The following is a 25,313-nucleotide window of genomic DNA, read 5'->3' on the forward strand; positions in this document are numbered from 1 at the left end:
GGTGGGCGGCGAGCGGCGGCGGGGCCGGGCTCCTTTCCGGGGGGAGGAGAGGAGGAGGAGGAGGAGGAGGAGGAGAGGAGGAGGAAGGAGCGTGGTGCAGCGCCCCGGGATGGCGCGGTGGCCGCTGGGCAGCGGCTGTGCCCGCTCCGTACGGGGGGCGCTCGCTCCTGGCCGGGGGTCTCCGCTTCTTACCGGCGGTGCCCGCTCTGGTACCGGCGGTACCTGCTCCGTTCCGGCCGCTCCTTGACGGCGGTACTCGCTCCTTACCGGGGGTTCCCGCTCCTACCGGCGCATCTCTCATGCCCACCCCCTCCGACCTTCCCTTGCCCCAAGAGGGGACAGGGGAAGCGAAGCGGCCACCCCACATCTCTGCCCCCGAGTCCAGGGGGGCCCGCAGGGGAGGTGTGTGTTACCATCCGTTCTCCTGCCTGCATGGGCTGTGTGTTCCTCAAGAGGAGAATGGATCCCTGTGTGTCTAAACCTGCAGTTCAGCAGAACCTGTGTCTCCCAGCTCCCCCCAGTCTCATCTTGCTCTGCTCTTTTATCCACCTGCCACCCAAGTCCCCGGTGCTGCATCACCTGCGTCTCTGCAGAGGCGCTGCAGGAACCTGCCTGTCATGGCAGATGCAAAAATCACAAAAAAAAAAAATTATTCGCCAATCTGAAATCTGACTGCCATGTTGGATGCCAAAATCACAAAAAAAAAAATTAATTGACAATCTGAAATCTGACTGCCATGTTGGATGCCAAAATCACAAAAAAAAAAATTACCTGACAATCTGAAATCTGACTGCCATGTGGGATGCCAAAACCACCAAAAAAGCTTGTTTGGAAACCAAAAATATAAAATAATTCACCAATCTGGCAGCATATGCAGGCAAAATGGGCAGGCATAAGTTTTGCATCCAAGGAGGCTCATTGGATACTACAATAAGGCCAAAGGAGCCAGTTTTTTACCAAATTCAGATTCCTTCTTGCCCTTTTAGGATAGGACAGGAGCTCTGAGCCTGGAAACTCTGATTCCCAATGACACTCCTTCTCACTGAGAGGTGGAAGTGGTACCTCTGAGCAGCTGTTTCTCAGCAGGGGTTAGTTGGTGTCACACAAGAAGTCGTGCCCAAGCTCCAAAACTCAAAGTTATCCATCCTCCTGGACCATCCTCCTCTGTGCATGTTTCAGACAGTGGGTGGATCAGATGGTTTTCTCCAAGATACCTCACAGATGGGAATTCTGGGGAAAGATGTGACATTTCAGTAACATTTTCAGGTACCTCACACTGCTAACTGCCATCACCACTACTTCCAACCATTCCAGGAATTCTGAACAGCCTAATCCTGGGAGCACTAATCCGAACCTGACATCTAGTGGCTGCTCAGCCCAAGGGCTCAACAATCTGCTGCTGGGTTTATATAAACATCCACATTTAGAAAGAAAGCTTAGAAAAAAATTACCTTGGCACCAAGCATGTTCTTCCAGTTTTCAACTAGAAATGGGAACCTGAAGGGATTGAAAAGACTATGACAGTTAATTAAACAGGAAAACATATCAGAATTTTTCTGTAACCCTAAAAGCTTTTCTTTAGTCTACCAGCTTAACATATAGACTCTCTGGCTGTAACCTAAAGCAATTGTTACTGCATTTAATGCTTTACACTGGGTAAAATTTTCACAGGACCATGAAATCAGGTAGTTAGAACTTAAGGGATTGTCTCTGTGTTGACCTTGTTACACTGGACTCAGCAGACAGGACTGGGATAGAAATAAAATATATCCCTCAGGTGTTTCCAGATGAATGCTCCAATTTAGGTCTGTATTCGGGTGAAGAGAATCATTCATGGAGGGATTTACTCCACCAGTTCTTTAGGCCAAGCTCTTACCTCAAGGCAAATAAACTAACTGGAATCAGAATATCCTGAGCTGGGAGGGACCCACTCGGGTCGAATCCAACTCCTGGCCCTGCACAGGACAATCCCAACAATCCCTCCGTGACCTGCTTGATGACTGTGGAATTTTACACCTGACATTAACCTAACGCCCAGAAATTTCCACTGACTTTCACAAGAATGGGATGGAGTAACCTTCTTCTCTCTAGTTCTTCCAAAAGGGAATTTCTGAATAGAATGTGGAAGTCCCAGGATCCAGAGGCAGTGAAGTAGCAGCCACTGAACTGCCCCTATTTCAAGTCAACCACATACTTGACTCTGTTGCAAATTAATTCATCGGAGTTAGTTCTGCAACTGTTTCTCCATTTGTATTCCTGAGAAAATCCTGGCTTTGCCAGTGTGTTCCCAGAGTACTTTATATCTTCAAAGCACTTCCCAAATGCCAAGTGTTATTATCAGAACATTAACTCTCCTCAGGCCCCCAAGTTATTCCACAGGATCTTTGAAGACTATTTGATTATCCAATCAGTTCTCCATGTGTTAATACTCAGGCACTCGGAGTTTGTCACATCAAAAAGGAAGGAAGGAAGGATTTGTCAGAAGGACAAATAATTACCAGGAGCAGGAGCAAATTGGCCATTTGTCAGGAGTAATGTGGATGTTCTTGACCAGGTATTGGCAGGGCTGCCTTGATCACACCCAGCCACCCTGCTGGAACCAGACCAGCCATTTCCTCAGCAAACACCTCAGCTCCACTAAGACAGAGCTTGGAAGTTTGTTTTCTTGGGTAAATGGAAGTAGTGGCAGCTTCTAGAACCCTTAAATAGTAAAAATAGCAGAGCTAACCTCGCTCTTAATCTAACACAATGTATTGCCTGCCAAACAGCACCACTGGGGAGGCCTTCTATAAAGCATTATCTACTATTATTTTAGGGGGGATTCCTTAGCCAGGAATGTAATCTCCTATTTTTTCCCCATCAAAATAAGGAGAAACTTGTTTGAATTAATTCAGCTAAGCAAAACCTCTCTCTATGATAGCTAAACTCCAAGCATGGCTCTGCAGTGAGACAGAGAAATTAATGCTCATTTCAGTTAATTAGCCAATCTTCACAGAATCACAGCATGTTTGGGTTGGAAGGGACCTTAAAGCCCATTCAGTCCCACCCCCTGCCATGGGCAGGGACACCTTCCACTAGCCCAGGTTGCTCCAAGCCCCATCCAACCTGGCCTTGGACACTTCCAGGGATGGGGCAGCCACAGCTCCTCTGGGCAACCTGTGCCAGGGCCTCCCCACCCTCACAGGGAAGAATTTCTCCCTAATATCTAATCTAAACTTACGGTCTTGTATCAATTTTTAATTGTGGTAAGTAATTAATTTTACTTAAGGTTTTTTTCGGGTTATTTGACCAGATTATTGTAGCCACAACCACAAACTGGGAATCTCTTGAGCTACACCACCCATGGGCTCAGTTTTATCAAGGCCAATTACACAATTGGAGCTGAGAAAGGAGCTCAGCTGACAGGTCCAGTTTAATGATCAGTGTCAAATGAAGGAGCTTAGCAAAGATCCTCAAAATCTGGAATCCCCTGGGAGATGGCATGTTGCATCTGGCTGGATGTAATAAAAAATTAGTTACCCTTCCATCAGCACAGCAGCAACAGAGAGGGCATTGTGCTTTCATTCCCATTCTAACACAGTTCAGCAGAGTCTTTTCAGAGCCTGGAAGTATCACAGCACATCTGACAGCTGATTAGACTCCACTCCTAATGAACTGGGTCATTCCCAAAGAGGAATTGTATTATTTGCTTGACACAAAATCTAGTTTTTAACTTGAAGAGCTTAATTACACAACGAGATCCAGGCACAGGTTTCTCTGGTCCTTTATTGCAGTTGCACACCAATGTAAAATCCAGCAGCTACAAGGTTCTATACAGCAGGTAAAAACTGAGGGAAAAGGCATTCCCTGTTACAGATGCTGTCTGCTAAGACAATGATTTTCAGTAAATTATGATCAGGCAGATAACAAACATTAAAATACACAAAATGTAATAACAGCCACAAAAACACAATGAACAAAGAAAAAAGCAAAGATGTGCCAAGAAACACAAATTAACACATTCAAAATTAAGGCACAAACGGACCATTCCTCCAAAGTACAGTTCCAGTCCTTTAAAACCCTGTAGAGATCAAAGCAGTCTCTGTTTCCAGAGCTTTCAAAGCCAAGGGAGACACCCCTGTCAGCTCTGGGGTCATTCCTGGCAGAAGGCAGCACAAGAGTGGTCAAGGGTACGAGGTGGTTACAGGTGAAGTGAGAAAGTTCTGGAATGCAGGAATACAGATCAAACATTCAAATGGCAAAGGGAGTTGTTCCAACCACAAAGTGACCAAGACTGAGATAAGAGCAGCATTTAACAGGAATATTGAAAGGCAGCTGGAAGTCAGGCCAACACAGACACAGGTCTGTGCTCAAAAACCTTCCACTCCCTTTTCAGTCAGTTTTCCCAAAATTATTTCTATTACAGTCTTTAATTCCTAGTACTTATTGCCACAGGAATGCCTCCCAGGGCACTGTTAAGTTACAAAAGTGACTACTATGCAAGGAAAATACAAATATGTGCTTTGACTGACCCTTCAATATTGTACCACCCTAAAGAGCCTAAAGATTCCTCTTTCAAATAAAGTTTCACTTAATTGTGCAAAATCATTACAGATATCAGCTCTTACCCAACAATTAAATCAGTTTTATACACACAAAACAGAGAATAAGGCCAAAGAATTCTACCCCATCTCCTGTTTTACACACATGTGCAGGCACACAATTATTTCCTTGAAGTCAGCACTTACAGGGCCAATAAAGTCATTGTAACATACAAGTTAAAATCAAAATAACATCCAAAATTCCCTTTCTGTCCATTTCCAAACTGAAAATTCCAACAACAATCTGCCCTGCAACTGAACTCCTGCCTGCCTTAACCAGGTATGCTAAAACACTACACATAGGTGCAAGAAAAAGCAAAATAACTGTAACAGAAAACTTATTTTTGTAGCAAAGTTAATTGTTTCTACATTGACCCTGTTTCCATATATTTCAAGTGATGAGTGCTGAAATTGAAATTTATTAATTTTATGGCAGAAAAAACAGATGTGATTTTATCTAAATATGGAGTATAGCTTAGTACCTGTATGACTTCATAATGCACCTGTTCTTGAAAAATAAATGACAATACTTCAACAAAGTCAATCTCCATGAGAACTTGAAATGGATCACTGGAAAAGGGAATATTCAGCATCACCTCTGATGGGTGGTGGTGTGTTAAAAAGAGATTTACACACCCAGGAAGAAAACGTGGTTGAGTGGAGCAAACCTCAGCATGGAGAACTCAGGTGGGTGTGAGGTACCACAGCATTACAGAGCACCTCAAGCTTAAACATTTACACCCTGGTGGTTCCCTAAATCTGTATTTTGTATTTCCCAGGAGTGAAACAAGCTCAGTGGAGCAGAGACACCCAAAAACTCGGTGAAAAGTACCAAGGCAACTAAAAAACTGAGCAATTGCATGAAGCTTTTTACAATATATTATATATGATAAGGATATTATTGATGCAGGTCACCTATAGCCCAGTGCTGCCGAGTCTGCTCTATTTTTAAATATAAGGCAACATTAACATGTCTTTATATTACAGTTTTTCCTATTAATAATGAGTAGTAAAATATCTGAACCACAGCCACCCTTCTACGGGGTCCTCCTCAGAGAAGTGTTTGCAAGAACAGCACTGAACAAAAACCTCAAACTTAATGACCAGGCCATGTACACTCAGGCAAAAAGTAAAACCATTTTTTTCCTATTGCCAGAACTGGAGATTTTCCTTCGGAATTTATTTTGGAACATCTCATTCTCTAGCAAAAATCATCACTGACGTGTTTCTGTACGTAGTGGAAACTCTGTGTTGATGATGCCAAAGACTGCACAGGTCAACTGAGATCATGGAATCATGGAATGGTTTGGGTGGGAAGGGACCTTAAAGATCATCCAGTTCCAACCCCCTTTCATTGGCAGGGACACCTTCCACTAGACCAGGTTGCTCCAAGCCCCATCCAAAGAGAGATGGTACAGTTCAACCAACATGGAAATGTTCACCCAAGCAGTAAGAGGGCTTGGGAGAAGCAAAGAAACCAAAGAGAGATGTTGCCATTTTGAAGTCACTACACAGAAAAAACATCCTACACTGGGATAGAAGGGAGATTTTTTTTTACATTTACCATGTACAGTCACTCCAAAGTTAAGTGGCCACATTCCAAATTGCCAGGGCAGAAAGGCACAACTGTTGCACAGTAACAACAGCCTGAGGTAGAGATATTAAGGAAGCAAAGGCAGGATTGGGGCACTTAACTGGTTGAAAAAGATTATTCCAAAACCTTAAAATCATCAGGGTCACACTAAAAAGTGTTAAAGTGCTTTTAAACTGAACACTTGGACTTTAAAAAAATAAAAGTATCGATTCTAAAGCTCTGGATTTAGATTGACAAGCCAGTGTCACGTTTCCCTTGTGCTGAATCGCAGCAGCAATGAGAAGCAAAAGAGTAAGATCAGTTCCTCAAGAATCAAAAACACAATCAATCAAGATCACACCAGGGTTTACAGACAGACCTGCTCCTCACCAGAAGATCTGACCACCCAGCAAAGCAGAAAGAGCCAGGGAAGAAGGTGCTTGAGAGAAAAGTAGGCCTAGTAGTAGTAGGATGTGCAGAGGTAGATACTACTCGTGGCAATTGGACCATAGCTCCAGGATAAGACTCTGCAGGTGGCAGCTCCACAGCAGCTTGGTTTGGTCCACAAATACATTTCAACCACCACTGGACCTCGTTACCATAAGGTGCTAAAAATACAAACTGGTCCCCAGTTGTCCTGAAGCTGGATAAGTCTTTTTATAAGACAATACACTTTAAGGCAAAACTCTGAAGAGAGTGCACTGGTGCTCTGTGAGTTACTGAAATCAAAAACCTTTCTGAGGGCTGCATTTTGTCCTAGCACAGGTTTCAGAAATTGGTTTTGGCTTTTTTTTCCCCAAATCCCACTGGGAGGGTCAGCTGGCCCTTATCTAATCTTGCTCTCCTTTGATGAGATCCGTTTTCTGAGATCAATTGGACATTTTCACCTAATTTGCTGCTCTTGCCAGTCCTGAGATGCTGGTGAATTCTCCTCTGCTCTCTTCTCCTGATACATTATTAACACAGAAGAGTAAAAGCTGCCAAAGCTAAAAGCTTCTACATTTGTTAAAAGGTTTAAGAAAAGGTCTTCTGGCTTGTGATGTATTTAGAGTGGACATTCTGCAGCCTCCACATCAAACATGGATCGTGCAGCCAACAGAATGGAAAGAGCTTTTATTCTACAAGTCATTTTTGTCCTTCTCCTCTTTTCACCCAAGGAAAAAGGAAGAAGGTAAAATGTGTCTGTATGTGTGACTAGAGAAACTACTTCTCTTCCAGTTCTCTTCTCAGATCTCAAACAATTTCACAAAAGCACCTGATCAGTGTTAATACTTTGCACTTCTTCATACTTTCTCCTTGCTAACAAGTTTTTGACCAGGATTATTAACTCATGCAAGGCACTGAAAGAGCATTTGAAGATACACAGAACAATTCAGAGAACAGGCAGAGGAAGAGCTCTCTCATCGTTATTTTAGCTTTAGCTGTCTTAATAATTCCTTACTGATCCCTGTCTCAAAGCAAGTCAATTTGTTAAGGGTTAATATTATTTACTTCTTCAGAAAAGCAAAACTAAAAACCCTCACAGCTTCTCTAGTGAAGGTCAAAGGGCACTTAGCAGGACTGCCACTGGGGCTGGCTGTGAAAGTGCAGGGATACACTGCAGGAAAAGGGAAAATAATGAGAAATAACATTATGTCCACGTGCTGCAGCCTGATGTTGATGGGCCACCTATGGCCTGACCTGCTCAGCGTGGCCCTGGGGCTGTGCCTCAGTGTCCAGGAGGTGCCTGACCTGGAAGGACGAGCGCACGGTTCGGTCCATCAGCGGCTGCAGGGGACGGAAGTTGTCCACCATCCTCTTCTCCTCCTCCCCATCTGAGGTGAAGAGCAGCATCCTAAAGGCCTCCAGCTGAGAAGGAGAAACGTCCACTTTAGTGACTTGGCTAACTGGGGGATTGTAGGAGTTTGTGACAAAACAAAGTAATTTATTCTTGGGGGGAAAAAATAAAAATCGGAGTTACTGTTACATTTGTATTCTGAGAAATTTTCAAACAAATTCTGGCACTTCTTTGTCACCCGCTGGCAAAGATTATCCCATCATCCCTGTCAATGCAGAAGAGGAATTGTCAGTCACCTGCCATCTTTAGGCAGATTAAATCCCAAATGGGGCGCGTCTGAGACAGACCTGATTCCTATTCAGATACTGGAACATGTGTCATCTTCATCTTGAAATAAACCTGCCCAGCTTTAATTCACACCCTTCCTGACACACTGTCACCCAGGAACGAGGGAACCTCAACAAGCAACAATCCAGGTAGTTGTTCTCTCAGTGGTTTATAACTGGGATTAAGAGAAGGTATGCAGCAGATCAGCTTTTAATGCTCACAAGGGCATTCCAATGTTAAGTCACTGCTATGCCATAAAAGAATGAGAGTACAGAGCCAAGAAAAAGGAAAAATGAGAAAAATTTCAATTTAAAAGAAGATTGCTACCCTGTGTCTGCAGTTCTCTGCTCTGTTAACAATTTTCAGTTCTTCCCATCCTGTTCCTTTATGTAAACTAAAACATTAAAATCACATGCAGGTTTATTCCTCAGAGCTGGTGTTTGGTTGGAGCATGACTTTCTTGATGGACAAGCTCTATGCAAAATTGTATTAAAAAAACCAAATCTCTCTTGCCTCATGTCATTGGATTCTCACTTCATTACTAATCAAAGCCTCAAAAAACAGGAACAATGCACAGATGATTTTCAGTTCCTTTTAAACCATGAATAAATGGTAGATTTTTTGGGGCTGTCCGTTTTTACTTGCTTTGCAGCAAACTCCTAAGACTTAATCTATGCTGTGATGCCCCTCAAAGTACTCTTCACCTCTTTGAAGAGGCAAAAAAATCCTGAGAACTTCCAATAAAACCCGCAATTGTAGCACAGTTCTCCTTCTGACCATTTTCCTTATCCTTACATCTATTTTATACCTTTTATAACATGAACAACACAGGATCAGCCCTTGCAGTGCTTCCAACATTTCTGTGCACGTGGCCATCAGGAACATGCACCAAAGCTCAGAGTTTGGAATTTCACAAAACCTTCCCTCCACAAAAAACCTCCTGGGGAGGGGAGCAAAATTACCCTCCAATAAATAACCTTAGAAGTTCCTAAAACGTCTGATGTTTTCAAGGGGCAGCTTCCAGCATTGTTTATCACAGGTCAAGAGAAAACTCTTGAGAAGAGCTGGCAAAGTTGAGGAGAGCTGGACAAACATCTTGAGTCTTTCAGCATTAGCTCCTGTAACGTCAGGATTCCTCCTCAAATCCTGAATCCTCTGTGCATTTACAGAGAATTGCTGGCAAGGAGGTGCTTCTGTGTATTTTCCTCTCTGTGGTAGCAACAGGAATGATATGAAAGATAAACCTGAGATTTACCTGATCTTCATCCACCTCTATTGGCTTCTTCTTAATAATCCATGTGACAGATTCAGTCAAGGGGGGAGTGGTCAAGGAGCCTGCGTAGGTCCAATAGTCAGGACATGAAGGTAACAAACAGGAGGGATCAAAGACATCAAACTCGATAACAGTGTCCTAAACACCAAGAAAAAATATTTTTAAGCATTGTATTTTGAGGAAAAAAACAACAGAAAATTAAAAAAAAATCTTAATCGTGAGATTAAATACTGTACGTGTTACGTATGTTGTGGGAAATTAGGTGTTGTGAATATTAACAAAGATCTACATAAAAATATAATATAAAATCCCACAAATCTGTGGGATTTGAGGCAGCTGCTGAGCAGACAAAATTGAAATATTTCCGTTGTCCCCACAGGCCATTAGGAATTCAGAAGAAACAAGGAGTGTGAAGGAGCAGCTGCCTGTGGCTTTGTGGGAGCTGGATGCAAACAGGGAAAAGGAGGAATAAGTGGTGGAGTAACTTCACGTAGTTCTGCCAGATACACTTAAAAGACTGCAAACAACAGTGTTTTACTTTTCACCGTGTGATTTTAGGCAAGAGGGAGAGGGAAGAAGACTAAAGTTTTATTTAAATCATACCAAATATTCCCATCTCCAGAACTGCAATCCCACAAGTGAGGTATCAGACACCATACAGGAACTTCAGAGCCTGGGATTTCCTACACAAGCATTGCTCCTAGGAATATACTGGCAATGCAGGAAAGGAAGATCCTTTTTTTCCTTTCCACTTTATCCATTCCCCGTTGAGAATCAGAAATATTACAGTCAAGAATTGTTCAAAAATGGAAGGTTGGATGACAGATTTGAGATGGAGGAAGGACACGAGAACAGATATTTTCTGACCCTCCTCCTCCCAGGGTGATGTTTGGTCCTTAAGTCAGTGATAATGCTGGAAAGGCAACAAAGGTGTTCAAACGTTTTAAACCAAGTGCTGATGAGTTGCTGGGTGACAGCCTTTGGAAATGAAATCCTTTTCTGAGCAGCCCACGTGCAGCTTGATGAGCCTGATGCTTGATACTAACCTTTTATTTTTATATCTGGACTTTGGTTTCTTTCATATTCATATGCTGTAAAACATTATATTCTCATAGTGGATGCATGTTCACAGATTCTGTAGGTCTTCTGGCACTGAATTGACCTGTTTGGTGGTTTATTTGTCACTGCACTGCCATAAATATTTATTTGAATTTTTTAAAATCCTTCTTGTGAGAAATAGTGGCACAGTGACTTCAGGTGGATGCGGTAACAAGTTACAATTGTCCACGTGTATTTTTTGTGTGTACTTTGAAAAGGGAACAGGGACCTGGAAGAGTAGGAGCTGCTCCTGAGCACTATCAGAGATACAGCACTCCCTCTCCTGGCAGGAGTCAGGAATCAACTAGGAAGAGAATCCCGTTCCCGTAGTAGAAAATTTAGTGTTTATAAAAAAGTAAATAACGTCCTCCTCAAAGACCAGACAAAAATCAAAAAGCCTTAAGTCCCCAGTAAATAAACCACCACTTCAAGCATGAAACACATGTGTGCCCTTTGAAGGGGATACAACCTCAAGTGACTCATTTCTTCAAGAGGCTTTGAAGGCTTCAAGTACACAACTGCTCCTTAAAAATTCCCCACCCACCTCCAGTGGGACACTTCAAAGCACTGACCTTGTGTTTCACTGCTGGCAGGGCATCCACCAGGGTCTGCAGCCCCTCGTGCCGTGCTCCCAGCTGCAGGGGACAGGGAGGAGTTGGGGAATCATTAAGCTGATGTTCTACTTATCTATCTTAATATACTTTTTTTGAAAACAATAATCACAGAATGTTGGAAGGGACCTCTGGAGATCTTCCAGTCCAACCCCCCTATCAAGGCAGGGTCACCTGGAGCAGGTGAAACAGGGATACATCCAGGTGGGTTTGGAATGTCTCCAAAGAGGGAGGCTCCACACCCTCCCTGGGCAGCTGTTCCAGTGCTCTGACACCTCCATGGAAAGCTGTTCTTCCTCATGTTGAGGTGAAACTTCCAGTGTTTTAGTTTATGGCCATTGCTCCTTGTCCTGTCACTGGGCACCACTGAGAAGAGTTTGGGACCATCCTGACACCCCTTGGAGATATTTGTATGGATTGATGAGATCCCCTCTCAGTCTCCTCTTCTCTAGACTAACCAGGCCCAGCTCCCACAGTTTCTCCTCATCAGAGAGATGCTCCAGACCCCTCATCATCTTTGTGGCCTCTGCAGGACCCTCTCCAGCAGCTCCTTATCTTTCTTGAACTGTGGAGCCCAGAACTGAACACAACACTCTACATGTGCCTCACTAGGGCTCAGTAGAGGAGCAGGATCACCTCCCTGAGCTGCTGACCACACTCTTCCCAATGCACTCCAGGATCCCACTGGCCCTCCTGGCCCTTGGACACACTGCTGGCTCATGGTCAACTTGTCACCCACCAGGACCCCCAGGTTCCTCTCAGCAGAGCTGTTCTCCAGGAGGTCAGTCCTCAACCTGTGCTGCTACTTGGGGTTATTCCTCCCCAGGAGCACGACCCTGCCTTGGCCTTTGCTGCTGTATTTTGCCCTGAATTGGTTTTAACAGAATGCAAACAAAAAGACATCACTAGAGCTTATGAAATTACCTTTAAAAACACTCCAATAACAGCCAGGCCATTCCCTTCCATCACAGCTTCCTCAAAAGTTGGGTACTCCACAGCATTCCAGTGCACCAGATGCAACTGAAACAGAAATGTGAGAAATCAGCACCTGCACAGAGCACAGAAAAGAAACCTCACTTTTGATCTTGGCTACATTTGGTCCTTGGCAATGAGACACTGCAATGAGCTGCCTCAGAAACCACACCACAAAAATGAGGAACAAAGTGTTACTGGAAAATGGCCCTTCCCTTTTTATTTCTTTTTACCTTAAACAATAGGCAAAGATCCATATATGAAAGGGATTTAGTCTGTGGGAGACTGGCTACAGAAATGCTAGTTAAAGGAACAAAAAAAAAAAGCTTAGTATTCCTGGAACTGGAGGGATTGTCCCTCTCTTAACAGGAAGAACAGAGCACACTGTCCTATTTTTCCCCGTTGACTCCATCTTTTTTTTGACTCTTTCTTCCTTAGCAGTCATTAAGCACAAAAGTTTTGCTTTTTTAATAACTGCTTAAGAGTTGCAAACAGACAATAAAGTGATGATAATAACCACCATATTGCCAGAGAACTCTGCTGTACATCATTCTAATAATTTAAGAAATCCCAAAAAAATTGCCCATAATTGGAATAAACTTTTGAACAGTAGCCAAGGCTCTGGGGGTCACATACACATGACAATTATTATGTACAAGGTAAGGAGGATCAGGCCTCTTGAGTTACAGCTGTGGCTGGAAGAATTAAATAATCCATTTTCTCTTTAAATATTTACACCTGAGACAAGTGTTTGCATTGTTCAGCATTTTCTCTCATACCTCTGCTGGGTAAAATTTACTGTCAACTGTGTGCTCTGAACCCCAGTCATTTATAGCTCCCCAGTGGAAGTGGAACTGCTTTAGCCTGTACTGGTTTTCCAAGGGACCTCCAACGATTACTAAAAAACACAACAAGACACACATATTAATAAACATGACTTAGAATTGTCCAGACAAGGAAATCCTTGACAAATATTTGCCCAGAAAAACATCAAGCAGAGCAACCATTTACACTGAAACAGTGACCTGTTGCTTGGCTGCAGCAATGACACATGTACTGAATGACATCCCAGCAAAGCCTCAATAGCTGTGAAAAAATATTGACATTTTCGTGACAATCGAGACTTCAAAAATCAAATTTTGCCAGAAAAACCACTACATTGTGTCACATGTTCAACTCTCCTCCAAGTTACAAAAATCCAAACATACTATTCTGCTTCAACACACGTTTCAGACTGCAGAACCAAAGGGAAAAGATTTCATGCACAGCCAAAAATATGCAAATATTCAAGCTACACTTCAGGAAGTATCTAAACTTGCCCCCAGGCAAGACTCTGAGTTCTGGAAGCTTTAATGCACTTTTTAGCCATGAATAAAGGCAAGCCTTCAGTCTGCTCTCCTGATTTCAGAAGGCCTCTCCCCATTTCGCAAAGATACGAATGAAAACGTCTCTGCCCGGCTTTGTGGTTTCACTCATTTCCTCCTAATTGAACCAGGAATATCCTGCAAATTCATCCTGCTCCTTATTATATCAGAGCATCTGGTAAATGAGGAACCATAATTACTGCCACAGGGCTAATAACACATAGAATCAGAGAATCATTTAGGGTGGAAAGAGCTTTAAGATCATGTCCCCCCAGCACTGCCAATGTCCCCACTAAACCAGCAGCATCTGCTGATTTTCACTTCACTGCAGGACATGGTGAAGTTTTATAGCAAACCATGGTCTGAAGTACCCAATCCCAACATTGCTTTTGAAAATAAGTTAATCACTTTCATGCTAAGGAGAAAACAATGAGAGGCATTAAGAGCTTTTCATGCCTTATTTTTTTCCCTGAAAGCCAGTCAGAAGGTTTGGAATTCTAACTGGACAGGCCTGGTTGTGGTAACAGAGGAAGCTAAAACAGGAATGAAAACGCATTTAATTCACTTCACCCACTACTGCTGAGCTCTTAGAACAAATGTAATACTGACCATCACTGAGAAATCATGATGCCCCATCCCTGGAAGTGTTCAAGGCCAGGTTGGATGGAGCTTGGTCTAGTGGAAGGTATCCCTGGCCATGGCAGGGGCTGGAATGAGATGAGCTTTAAGGTCCCTTCCAACCCAAACCATCCTGTGACTCTGTGATGGAGAAAGGGTGGGATGAAGAAATGCCAACTCCTTCCCAATTAAAGTGTCTGTGCTCTAACATTTGCATCACGTGATGATGCAAACCCACATGTGACTAAATTTGTGTTAATAATCACATTCACTTAAATATTTGCCTCACAAGTAGCTTTAGGCACAGACACACAGATGTAGAGACTCAGATTCCTACACTGGACACCAGATAGTGATAGGAAACAAATAGGAACTTCCAGTCCCTTTACAAGCATTTCCTCTCAAATTACAATTTGGATAATTCAAAACAAACCAGAAGTTTAAAGGAACTGTAACAACAACCAGGGAAAAGAATCACACCAGCTTTTTATTGCAGCCCTGGTTCTGTTTCAGCCTCATTTCCTGATGGCATCACACACAGACAGGACCACGTGCTGCACCTACCTTCCCCTCACCCTCTTCCTCCTCCTGCTCTGCTCACAAGCAGCACTACCTTCAGCTTTAGCCCAACTCTTGTTCTGCCTCATCTCGGGATTCGGGAATTTTTGTCTATCCTGGGTGTACATTTCATTTTGTCTTTTCCATCTTCTGTTTCAACTGTGTTGCTTTTGTTTGTTCACAAGCTTTCTTCTCTGGATTTCTAGTCTTGTTAGACAGAAGCTGGCAGAAAGAAAAATCAGAAATGGCAAGAGTAAAGAGAGAAAGGTAGAGGGGAGAGACAGGCACTTGAAAACTGGGGGCTTATACAGCACCATCTCACTGTCTGGTGTTTCTCTGTCACTTTGCAGCCTGTCACTGATTGTTTGATGCCATCCCACCCCTTCATGGACTTGAATTCATTTGAGGAAGATGAGGATGATGAAAAGGCAATTCCCCTCTGTTACATCGATTCTCGCAGAAAAAAAAACAATTTTGTTATCCACCAAACACTTTTCAGGATCATATCCCTCAACAGATAGCCAGGTGTGGCTGTATAAAGCAAAAGGCTGTTAAATTAAAAGCAAACCTAGCCTAAAGTTAATAAATTAAAATCACTGATGAGCTGACAAGTGATGTCTCTCCCCTAATCCCACCTCCATAAAGCAACAGCAGTTTGTGCTGCAGAAACAGAAGGGTGGGACTTGGCTTCTCCATTACATATAACAGCTCTCAAATAAGCAAGAGCAAGAATATCCCCTCTTGGAAACTGATATTCTGAGTGAAGAGCTGGAAACAATAAAAAAAAAAAAGAAGCCTCTAATGTCACACCAGCTCCCTGCATTCCACCACCACCATTTTTGCTGCATTATCAGCCTCTTTCCAAACATCAATCAAAAATACTGGTACTGTGAACACAAAATATTTGTGTGCTGAAAGCTCCCTTCCCAAGAGCATTACTAAATCCCTCAGGAAGCTGTAGGATCTCTCACAGTGAGCAGTCACCTTAAACACAAATTACTCTGATCCAACAGGTTCAGACTTGCTCAGGGTCTCTCAGTTGCTCCCTCCAGGACAAGCTGAGTAATCATGTGCTTAGTGCTCCTGCCTTATGAAATATCCTTACACATACCTGCAATATCCTTTGGTAAAGGCAACTTTTAAAAGGAACAAAAAAATCTGGAATTTGGGAGCAGTATCTTGATTTTAACTCACTTGACCCTACTGAGCGTTTGAAAAGATTGAGCTGCTCAGGTCTGAGACTTATTCCCATGAAGTTGCTGGAATGCATGACTGGATTTTCTATGCACGACTCCTCTTGCCCTAAAACAACAGGAGCACACACACCTGCTCCCTGGGCAGCAGCTCAATATTGTTTAACTCCCCAAAAGCCCATGGAGATAAGCATTTGTGCTTTCCAACTGCAGGTAATTTGGCAGCTGATTATTTCAAATGCATTAAATATAACTGTTAACACCACAAAAAAGATAAGTGGCAGATTACTTCAATAAAGTGCAATTATGGAATATGATTTAAAAGAGGTAAATACACAGATATATGACTGAAGATTAACTCATATAGGCAAAGCTGTGACCTAAAAGACAAGGCACTGAGGCTCGTGCAATAGGAATAAGTTTCAACATACAACAGGGGATTTGTGCAACATAATGAAAATGAATCCTATATAGACTTCCTTCATTCCAATTCCCACCACTGTAAATTCATGTTTAGCTACAGCATTTTTTACTGTACATTCATTTTCAACACTTGTCCTGAGATTCACGTCCCGCAACATTTTCTCCTCTCTAAGCATTAACGAGACATTAAATAGATTTTTTTGGGTTTTGCTTACTTGATCTATCAGTAGAATCGTCAAACTCAACGAGGAATGAATATCCGTTGTTCCAGATGTGAAGACATGTTGTTGGGTCGTAGCTGATTTTCAGAGGCTTCAGAAAGGGATCATAAACACTGTCTCTCCACTGGATGTTGATGGGAGACTGTCGGGTGCCTCCGGGAATTGTCAGTGGGCTCTGCCAAAGTGGATGCACTAGAAGATGATGAGGAGAGTCAGGCTGTAATGCACGATACAGAGCTAAACACTTCAGAACTTTTTGGCAAGGGAAGGTGCTTTGTCACCAAAGGCTAATTTGAGTCAGCTGATGAGCAGGAAAGTAAAACAAAAATATTACATTCCAGCTGCATGACTCAAAACCACACAGGCAAACACACTAATCTGACTTAGAACTGTGTCAATACCTTTCTGCATCTGGAAAATGCTCTTCAAAGAAATTCTCTCCCCTTATATCCCAGAAAAAATAATTTTTTCTTTTTATTGCCAGATGATTTTAAGTTGGCTTCTGTTTTCCAGCTTTGCCAGAGTCTCAGCACTCCATTTCAGCTTTCCTTGGACACCAGTACCGTCAGCTGACCTGGGATTGCACTGGACACAGGATAACTGGGTAAATGCCCAGATGGAGTTTCTACAGGAGTTTATTCTGTTTAAAACCAGACCTGAGATCTGTGTGGATGGGGAGCACTTGTTCACCTGCTGTCCCCAACATTGATGACCCACAGACAGGTTTTTGTGCCCTGTGCATCCACCGAACCCCAAACATTACAGTCTGCTTCATTAGAGACAAGTCAAATCTTTTAACAAACCACTCGCATGACGGGTGGCTAAACAACCTTCCCCCTCGGTTTCCTAGAGAGGAAAAAACTTTATCGGGCCACAAAAGGTCACCTGCCGCAGGTAAGGCTGACATTTCAGCCGAGGAAGTCGCGGACAAAGCCCGGCTGAACTCGGCGTCCCTGCCGCCCCGACACCCAGTTTGGCAGCAGCGGGAGCCCCCTCAGCGCAGGGGGCTGGGAGCGATGGAGGGACAGGGCAGCGAGGGGAGGGGAGAGCGGGGTGGGCAGCGGGGAGAGCTCGGGGCAGCGACCTGCCTTCCTCGGCCGCCGGGAGCCGCTCGCCCGGAGGGGTGAGCGCAGCCCCGGCCCCAGGCAGCCCGTCGCGGGAGTCGCTGGCACTCACGGGCGTCTCGCAGGCGGTAGGAGCAGCAGGCGCCCAGGCTGCAGCGGCGAGTGCCCCGCCGGGAGGAGGCGGCGGCCGCCCAAGCGCGGCGGAGCAGCGGCAGCATCGCCGGGGCCATCGCGGAGCCGCCACCGCCCAACCCGGCCCGGCCCGGCCCAGAGCGGCCCCTTCCGGCACGGCCCCCCCGCCACGGCCCCCCCTGCCGCCATGGCCCCCGCCTGAGGCGGGGTGGGGGCGGTACGGCCCGGCCCGCAGCGCTTCCTCAGGGGCGGGCCGAGATCACCGGCGTTCCATCCTGTCACAACGGTAGAGAAGCCACAACGGTTCCCCCTGTGTGCGTGTTCGCCATTGCCCGTGGGCAGGCTCGTCCCTGTGCCTCACAGCAGAAGTGTGTCCCATCACACCAAAAGAGTATTTATTCCTTCGCACCAAGTGCATCCCCTCCCACCGAATCTATCCCCTCGCACCAAGAGTATTTATTCCCTCACACCAAGCCTATCCCTTCACACTAAAAGTGCATCCCCTCACACCAAAATTGATTTCTTCGCACCACGTTTATCCCCTCACACCAAGATTATTTATTCCCTCACACTTTGCACCAAGTCTATACCCTCACACCAAAAGAGTATTTATTCCCTCACATCAAAACAGATTTTTTTGCACCAAGTGCATCTTCTCACACTGAAAAGTATCCCCTCACACCAAGAGTATTTATTCCCTCACACCAAGTCTATCCCCTCACACCAAAAGCAATCACTTTGCACCAAGTACATTCCCTCACAACAGCGTATCCCCTCACACCAAAAGAGTATTTATTCCCTCACACCAAAACTGATTCTTTGGCACCAAGCCTATCTCCTCACACCAAGTGTTCCATCGCACCAAAAGTATGTTCCCTCTCACCAAGAGTATCCCCATCACCCACAGAGATGGGTGGCCCTGGCACAGCAAGGTCCCTGCCCCAAACTATACAGAGAAAACTTAGGAAAAGTTAACATTATGGTCACTTTTCTTGGCTGTCCCAAAGGCAGGAGGTCAAACCAGTCCCACCTTGGATGGTAAAAGGTAAAACTCAATTCATATTCACCTGGCACTGCTTGAGGCAATGAAACCTTGATGAAACTAGTTAAAACCTCGGTTGCTCCTCGCACCTTTTCTACTATCCACCTGCCAGCGAGGAACACACTATAAAGAAAAGCCTGTAGAAAGCTGAAAGTGTCAATGAAAGCAGAGATAAAGTGTTCTCATTTTTGTCAGCTCTATTGGGCAGCCAGGAGCAGAACACCTCCCTCAGCCCCTGGCCTTCATCTTACCATCTGTTTTGAATCTTATTTCATAGTTACTCTCTTCAAATAATTTTACACATTTCATTTCTCTTTTGGGGATTTTTTTTCCTCTTTTAGGATTAGTACTTTTGAATTTTCATGAGGAACCTGATGTAGGATTGACAATGTTTTACTGCAGAGGAGACAGGACTATACTCAACTAGAGTCAACCAAGAAGTGTTTGCTCTGGCTTACAACATTATGTAAGAAGTTTTCATTGCATTCACAGTTTAAAGTACTCCTGAGTTGAGTAAGAGGAGGTTGAAATCTGGCGAGTTATTTGCTTTGAATGGCTATACAATCAGAAAACAGATCATCAGGAGATGTACAAACAGCTTGTGATCTTAGGACAGTAAGCTGCGTTTAAATTTCATTTTGCTTCCTCCCTGCCAAGATACACCTTCTTTGAAGCACAGTCTTTTTTGTGTAGTGGAGTTCAAGTGCAACAAAACAGATTGTTGATTTGACTCCCAATGTTTTTCAGGAGGCTAATTTACTATTCTCATATAGAGCTCCCTGTAACTTAAAAAGAAGAAATAAGTACTCAAAAAATTGAAAAGACTTGCTGCCCATAAACATCATGATTCGGTCAGGCTTAATCACAGCTTATTGATCATGGTTAGGCAATTATTTAGCACAGGTCAGACATGTCTGCTGCTGAAGCTTCTGATGAACAACAGGTACCTCCTGGTCATCAGGACAGCCCAGATGAGCTTCAGCTTAATCACAGCTCAGACAAAGCTTCAGATATTTTATATTCAGCATAAATAAGGGGTCTGGGGTTTATTCTTCACTGCTTTACACTGTGGCATTAAGATGACCCAACACCATGGAGCTTTTTAGGGGGTTGATCCTGCAAGGTTTATTACAGAGTTACTAAGCTGGACAGAATGAGTCATTTCTTGTGGGCTGAAGAGCAAAATCAAACAGAAGTTCTTACAGCACAGGCTTTGAGAAACAATGGGCTGTTCCAGTGCAAAACTAAAGAGAAAACTTCGACCCACAGTACTTTTGCTTTCCTTTTGAATCATTTGCAGACTCTCCATCCAATTTTTATGAGCACATGCTATTTCTTACTGAGAATAAATGTCAGTGAAACGCTAGCATTTCATTAGAAGAAACCTTTTCTTCTCTCAGAGGTGAAAGAAAAACCCTTCAAAATGGTCTGTGGCAGTGAGATGTTTTGCTTTGAACCTGCAGATAGAAAGACAAAAACTACCTGTGCAAGAGGAAACATAAGCCCTCAACGTTGTTCCGAGCACTAAGGCAGTGTGGCCAAAATCTTCTTTTCTGGACCATTCAGAAACAGAGTTTTCCCTTGGCCACGCTCCAGTTAGAGATTGTGAATTGTGCAAGGGAGACATGGCTCTCATGCAGCTAAAGCTGGAGAGAACAGCAGCCAGAATTACAGTATCTCTGTTGTTCTCCTGTTTTCCCCAAATCGTTACATTTCTGGGCCACCTGGGAGGTTTTCAGCTCTTTTCTGTCTTGTTCCTGATCTCAGAATGGTTTCCACAACCAGAAATCTGGCAACTGGCCCAAGGGAGGAGCTCAAGTGATGCAGGATCTGTGTGGAAGGAGAAGCAGAACCCTCATCTACGAGATCTGTTTTCAAATGTTCAAAGTTACTTAAAGACAAGGTGGGAATTACGAATGAAGTGAGCAGTTTGCAGCCTTTGCTCACTGAGAATGGGTCTGTTTGCTGTTTACCTTTGTTACACACACATCTCTATTATGGTCAGAGCAGTTACAGTAAATTTTGTCATATAAAAAGCATGACCAAGATGCAAATCACCTGTGAAGAGAGATCTGCCACAAACAGACCTAATCTGTGCTTGATTTATTCGATTTTTAGGCCTCTCAGACAGACACAGTCATGTTCCATTTAATTTTATAGTATTTGGAGGCTTCTTACATTTGCATTGTAGGTTTTTTCCTATCTTTCCCAGCTGAAGTGGATGTATAGAGCCATCCAAATAGTCCCAATCTTTGGAATTATTTTCTATTATTAACAATTACTCCAAAACTGCAATTAAAAAGTACATTTAGGATTGATACAAGTATCAAAAGCTTCTGGCTGGGAGTCAAGATCCAGATGAAAATACAGGTTGTATTAATGAATTATAACTCATAATACAGTTTCCAAGCAAATATTTTGAAGGCTACAGTTCTGTGGTAAAAATCCAAAATAAATTGAGTTAAATGAAAGGATTTACTGCCAATTTACACTGTTGTAAACTTGATTTAAAGAGACAAAACTTTTTTCAAGGCTTCTGTGTTAAATTCCATTTAGAGCATCCTGGGGAGAAGATCTCACATATGGGTTAGAAAATGAGAGGTAAAATGGCTGAGCTTCAGTGGAGTTCAGTCTTTATGGTTTTAATCTTTTAAAAGAAAGAGGAAAAGACTTGTGGAATCCAGTCCTTTGATTTGTTTACACAGAGATTTTCAAACAAGCTTCCTCCAGATCCAAGATAAAACAGGGAGGACAACAGGGTGGGAAGAGCTGAGAAACCCCACCCAGAGGAAGGAAATAAGGTTTTGTCCTAAGTTGGGCAGGGCTGTTTGCCGTAGCAACACATTCTGAGTGAGAAAATAAAATACACTTATTCCTGAAACTCAATAAAGAACCATTTTAAACTTTAAAGGACTCTGCTTCAGCCACTTGGGTTGAATATTGCCAAGGAAATCCAGGACAGATTGATTTCTTGGAAGGTTTTTTTGTATGAAAGACGATTTTGGGGGATAACAGCGATGGTTGGCCGAGGTCCATCGTGACAAGGTGTTGAAGTTGAGTTGAATTGATGTCAGATGGGGACTGTGATTGGGGCCAGTTTATTGATAAACAGCCCAGTGGTTTTTATCAAAGGGATGTAGCTGACAGGGTGCCCTGAGCTCCACGGGGAAGCAGCACAGATTGAGAAATGCTGAGCTTTTCTCTGCTTCCAGAATGTTTGGCTGAGATAGGAGCTGGATGAGGAGGCAGAGGCTGAGGCTTAGTCCAGATAAGGAGGAAGTAATTCCACTTGGCAAGGTAAAGCAAACAGAGGCTTTATCTTCTTCTGTATAAAAACATTTGCTAAAATTATGCATGCAGGCATGGAAAGGGCTTGGGAGATATCTCCTGGACAATTTGGGGAGTCCCTGCAGTTGTTTGTGCAGTCCTGGAGATGGCACACCTGGACTGGGTGGCACTGCTGGACTTGATTCCGCTTTTCTTGTAACTACTTCTAAAAAGAAAAAGCCATTCAGGTCTGCTCTGGCAATAATTACTGGGGATAAGGTTAAAATAATCCAATTCTAGATTTAAAATTTTATTTTAGTTAAAAATAAATCCATAGGCTTAAAATCCCCCTGGAGAGCTTTTCCAGCAACTACTGTAATAAAATTATGTCTGAAAGCAGCACCTCCACGTGTAGTTACAAGATACCCCAGAGTTTAGCACAGACATCCACTGTGGGCCTCCACATCACTAGGAATTCTTACATACATGCCACGATCCTCAGCAGTGTTTTGACAGTTCTTTCCCAGTGAAGCACAGGAAAAGCAGCCAAAAAAAGGCTCTAAAAATCAAAAAAGGGCTCTAGGAAGTATCATCCTTCGAGTTGTTTAACCCTTGTCTCAGTTAAGGGCCGAGTTCACTGTGAATAACCCCCAGGCTTGTCTTACTCAGTGCTCCTGTCTACTCACTGCCTGCCAAAACCAGCCATTCCAAAGGGAATGTTTTCCTAAATCAGTTTGTTTTGGCATTTGCTGCATGAATGGCATGGAGTAGAGAAAGATTTAAGTAATAAATATTGTCAATCATTAATTAAAAAGAGGAATGTGAATAAAAATAGATACCAATTGTAGTTATTTATTCAGTGGTCTTTCGATAGAGCAGCGTGGGATGATCCCTTCCTGCAACGGGATCTCTTCTTATGGGTAACCATAAAATAATTCTCCATCCCATGTGGAAATCTGGAGAGCTCAGTTTTTCTCCAGTTTGACTTCTTGCCCCACTGAACAGTTGCAGATAGTTTTCCTACAGTTACACCTTCTCTGACTGAACAGAAATGGAACACTTCATCCCAATAAATTCCATTCCTAAAGTTCTTAACCCTATAGGCCATAAAATTTTGTGGGATGGTAACACGGAACAAGCAGAAGAATTGGGATTGCATAGAGGGATCCTGTGCTGCCTTTTCATGAATCCCATTACTTTTTAATGATTTATATTGTCTGTGTCTCCACATTGGAAGTTGTCAGACTCATAATAAATATTCACTTGCAATCTCTCAGTTTGTGTCTTCAAATATAAAAATAGTGAATAAATTATAAAAAATAATGAATAAAGATACAAAATAATGACCTTTTTAACCACAGTTCCAGGGCTTTCTCTGGATTTCCCCTCTGGAGCAGTAACTCCTGTCACCACGAGCAGTTTGTGGGAGCCCAGCACTGCACTGTCTGGCACAGGTTTGGGTTTTGGCTCTTGAATTGAAAAAGTTTATCACAAACTGGAGATAAAGGATTGATATGGACAGTGCTTGTGAATATATTCCCTCATGTGCACCCACCCATCTGTGCACTGGTTTGACAGACTAATGAACACATTTAATTAATATTAATTCAGCAGAAAAGCTACTATTACATGTACCTAATTAATACTAATTTGTTAGGAAAGCTATTATTTTATGAGGCTGAATCATTGTTTTTCGAAACTTTACTGTAGTGCTTTTCTTGGAATAGAAGAAGAATGTCTTTTTCCTTATTTTAATCAGGAAAATGAAGTTTCTGAGCCTGCTTGTCAAGACAAAACTGGTAGGGAAGGAAGTAAAAGTTCAAGAGACCTTTGAGCTGTGCTAAGAAAGTTCTGCACAGGTCAGAAAAGAGGAAAACACTGTCATGGATGCAAGTGGGATCATTTCCATTTTGCATTAGGAATTAGGCTCTTCCTTGTGGTTGTTTCGCTGGTAAAACAATTCAATACTAATTTTGCTTCTAAGATTAGGCATCTTCTATAGATTTAAAATTCGCCTTTTAAAAATGCATTTACAAGTGCAGAGCTATTAAACATTGAAATTACTGAATATTTCTTCTGGCTTTCAATAGAAACAAAGCTTTGTGCCACAAAAATCATCTGTTTTCTCATCAATTCAGTAAAAACAAAATGTGGTGTTTGGTAATTGAAAAAGAAGGGAATCACACCTCAGTATTCAAGCAGGGATCTGGCAGTTCTTTGGGAAAAGTTAAACTGAATACATTTAAAGAGGAAAAAATAGGAAACAAAAGGATTTTCCAGGTGGAAAAAATGACTCGACTATTCTCCAGCTGACATTATCTGTGCAGACACACAACCTCTGGTGGCCTCATCTTATCTATAAGCCACTTAATCAGTATTTTAAATAACTAAATTTTTAACATCTTCCAGTAGTATCCTGCACCTCACAGTGATTTATTGTATTTCTGTACAGCACATTTAGAAATGTTTTGCTTTGTAGTGGGCCTCATTTTCAAGATTAAACATTGCAGTGTCTGTGAAATTCGAAGTCAGACTTGACTTGTGCTAAATGTGTTTTGAATTACACTTATTTCTGTGCAACCAGTCAAACACTGCAGGACCAAATTAAAAAGTAGTGCTTGTATATTGTTTCTTCACTGTAGTCACAAGTGAAAATCCCAAACAACCTGATGGCATTGACACAGCAGAAATGGAGAACAACATTTTAATCCTGCAATTCCATAAGGTATTTCCATCTCTAGTTCCTCTCACTCTTTTTTCTTTCATCCTTCAGTCACATTCTCAGATTCCCTCTTTTGATTACCTAACAAATAAGAACAACACTTAACTACACCTTTTCTCTTTCTACCTCAGCATCTCCATTAGGCAAATATCCAATATTTTTGGATAAAATGAAACGCACTTACGGGCAGCATTCCTGTTTTTCCTGGAGCAGGCAGCCAGGCTGCAGGGCCGTGCTGGGCTCCGGAGGCTTTTCAGCTGCTGGTAGAGACACCCCAGGGCTTTTGCCTTCACACCATTCATTGCCACCACCGGGGCACTTAAAATCTTCACTTCCTCACTCAGAGGAGCTGTCCAGAGTCGATGGACCTGTGAACACAAAGAGGAAAAAAATCTTATGTATACAGAGCTCCGAGATAACTGAGGGGTCACCAGGCTTATTTTTGAAAAAATTGGAGAGCACCCTTTGCTGGTTCAGAGGTGGAGCCAACCAAGTGGT

The 25,313-nt window shown here is 43.0% G+C and overlaps 1 protein-coding gene across 4 annotated transcripts; it reads right to left on the bottom strand.

Annotated features, from left to right (window-relative positions):
• Window positions 1–133: 133 nt before the first annotated feature.
• Window positions 134–25,252, bottom strand: CA5A (carbonic anhydrase 5A). Of its 4 annotated transcripts, XM_017816265.1 has the most exons (9): window positions 25,000–25,252; window positions 16,583–16,780; window positions 12,991–13,109; window positions 12,164–12,259; window positions 11,201–11,263; window positions 9,513–9,668; window positions 7,885–8,001; window positions 1,452–1,497; window positions 134–1,230 (listed from the first exon to the last, which is right to left on the bottom strand). In XM_017816265.1, exons 1-8 carry the CDS (start codon window positions 25,115–25,117, stop codon window positions 1,480–1,482), a joined length of 885 nt encoding a protein of 294 aa, XP_017671754.1. In that variant the 5' UTR covers window positions 25,118–25,252; the 3' UTR covers window positions 134–1,230; window positions 1,452–1,479. The 4 variants fall into 4 exon arrangements, with proteins under 4 accessions (XP_017671754.1, XP_017671755.1, XP_017671752.1 ...); XM_017816266.1 differs by lacking the exon at window positions 1,452–1,497 and having other exon boundaries at window positions 135–1,230; XM_017816263.1 differs by lacking the exons at window positions 134–1,230; window positions 1,452–1,497 and having other exon boundaries at window positions 3,748–8,001; window positions 25,000–25,251.
• Window positions 25,253–25,313: the final 61 nt, after the last annotated feature.

This window comes from Lepidothrix coronata, unplaced genomic scaffold, assembly GCF_001604755.1.
Source record: "Lepidothrix coronata isolate B3197 unplaced genomic scaffold, Lepidothrix_coronata-1.0 Scaffold54, whole genome shotgun sequence".
Taxonomy (NCBI): domain Eukaryota; kingdom Metazoa; phylum Chordata; class Aves; order Passeriformes; family Pipridae; genus Lepidothrix; species Lepidothrix coronata.

What these genes read in the sequence shown, in the direction of transcription:
- CA5A (XM_017816263.1), bottom strand. Translation starts at nt 25,117, where the DNA reads ATGAATGGTGTGAAGGCAAAAGCCCTGGGGTGTCTCTACCAGCAGCTG. An exon ending in GAAAAACAGGAATGCTGCCC is followed by an intron (nt 16,781 to 24,999) that starts GTAAGTGCGTTT and finishes ATCATCTTCTAG; the next exon opens with TGCATCCACTTTGGCAGAGC. An exon ending in GTAAATTTTACCCAGCAGAG is followed by an intron (nt 12,260 to 12,990) that starts GTATGAGAGAAA and finishes TTTCTGTTTCAG; the next exon opens with TTGCATCTGGTGCACTGGAA.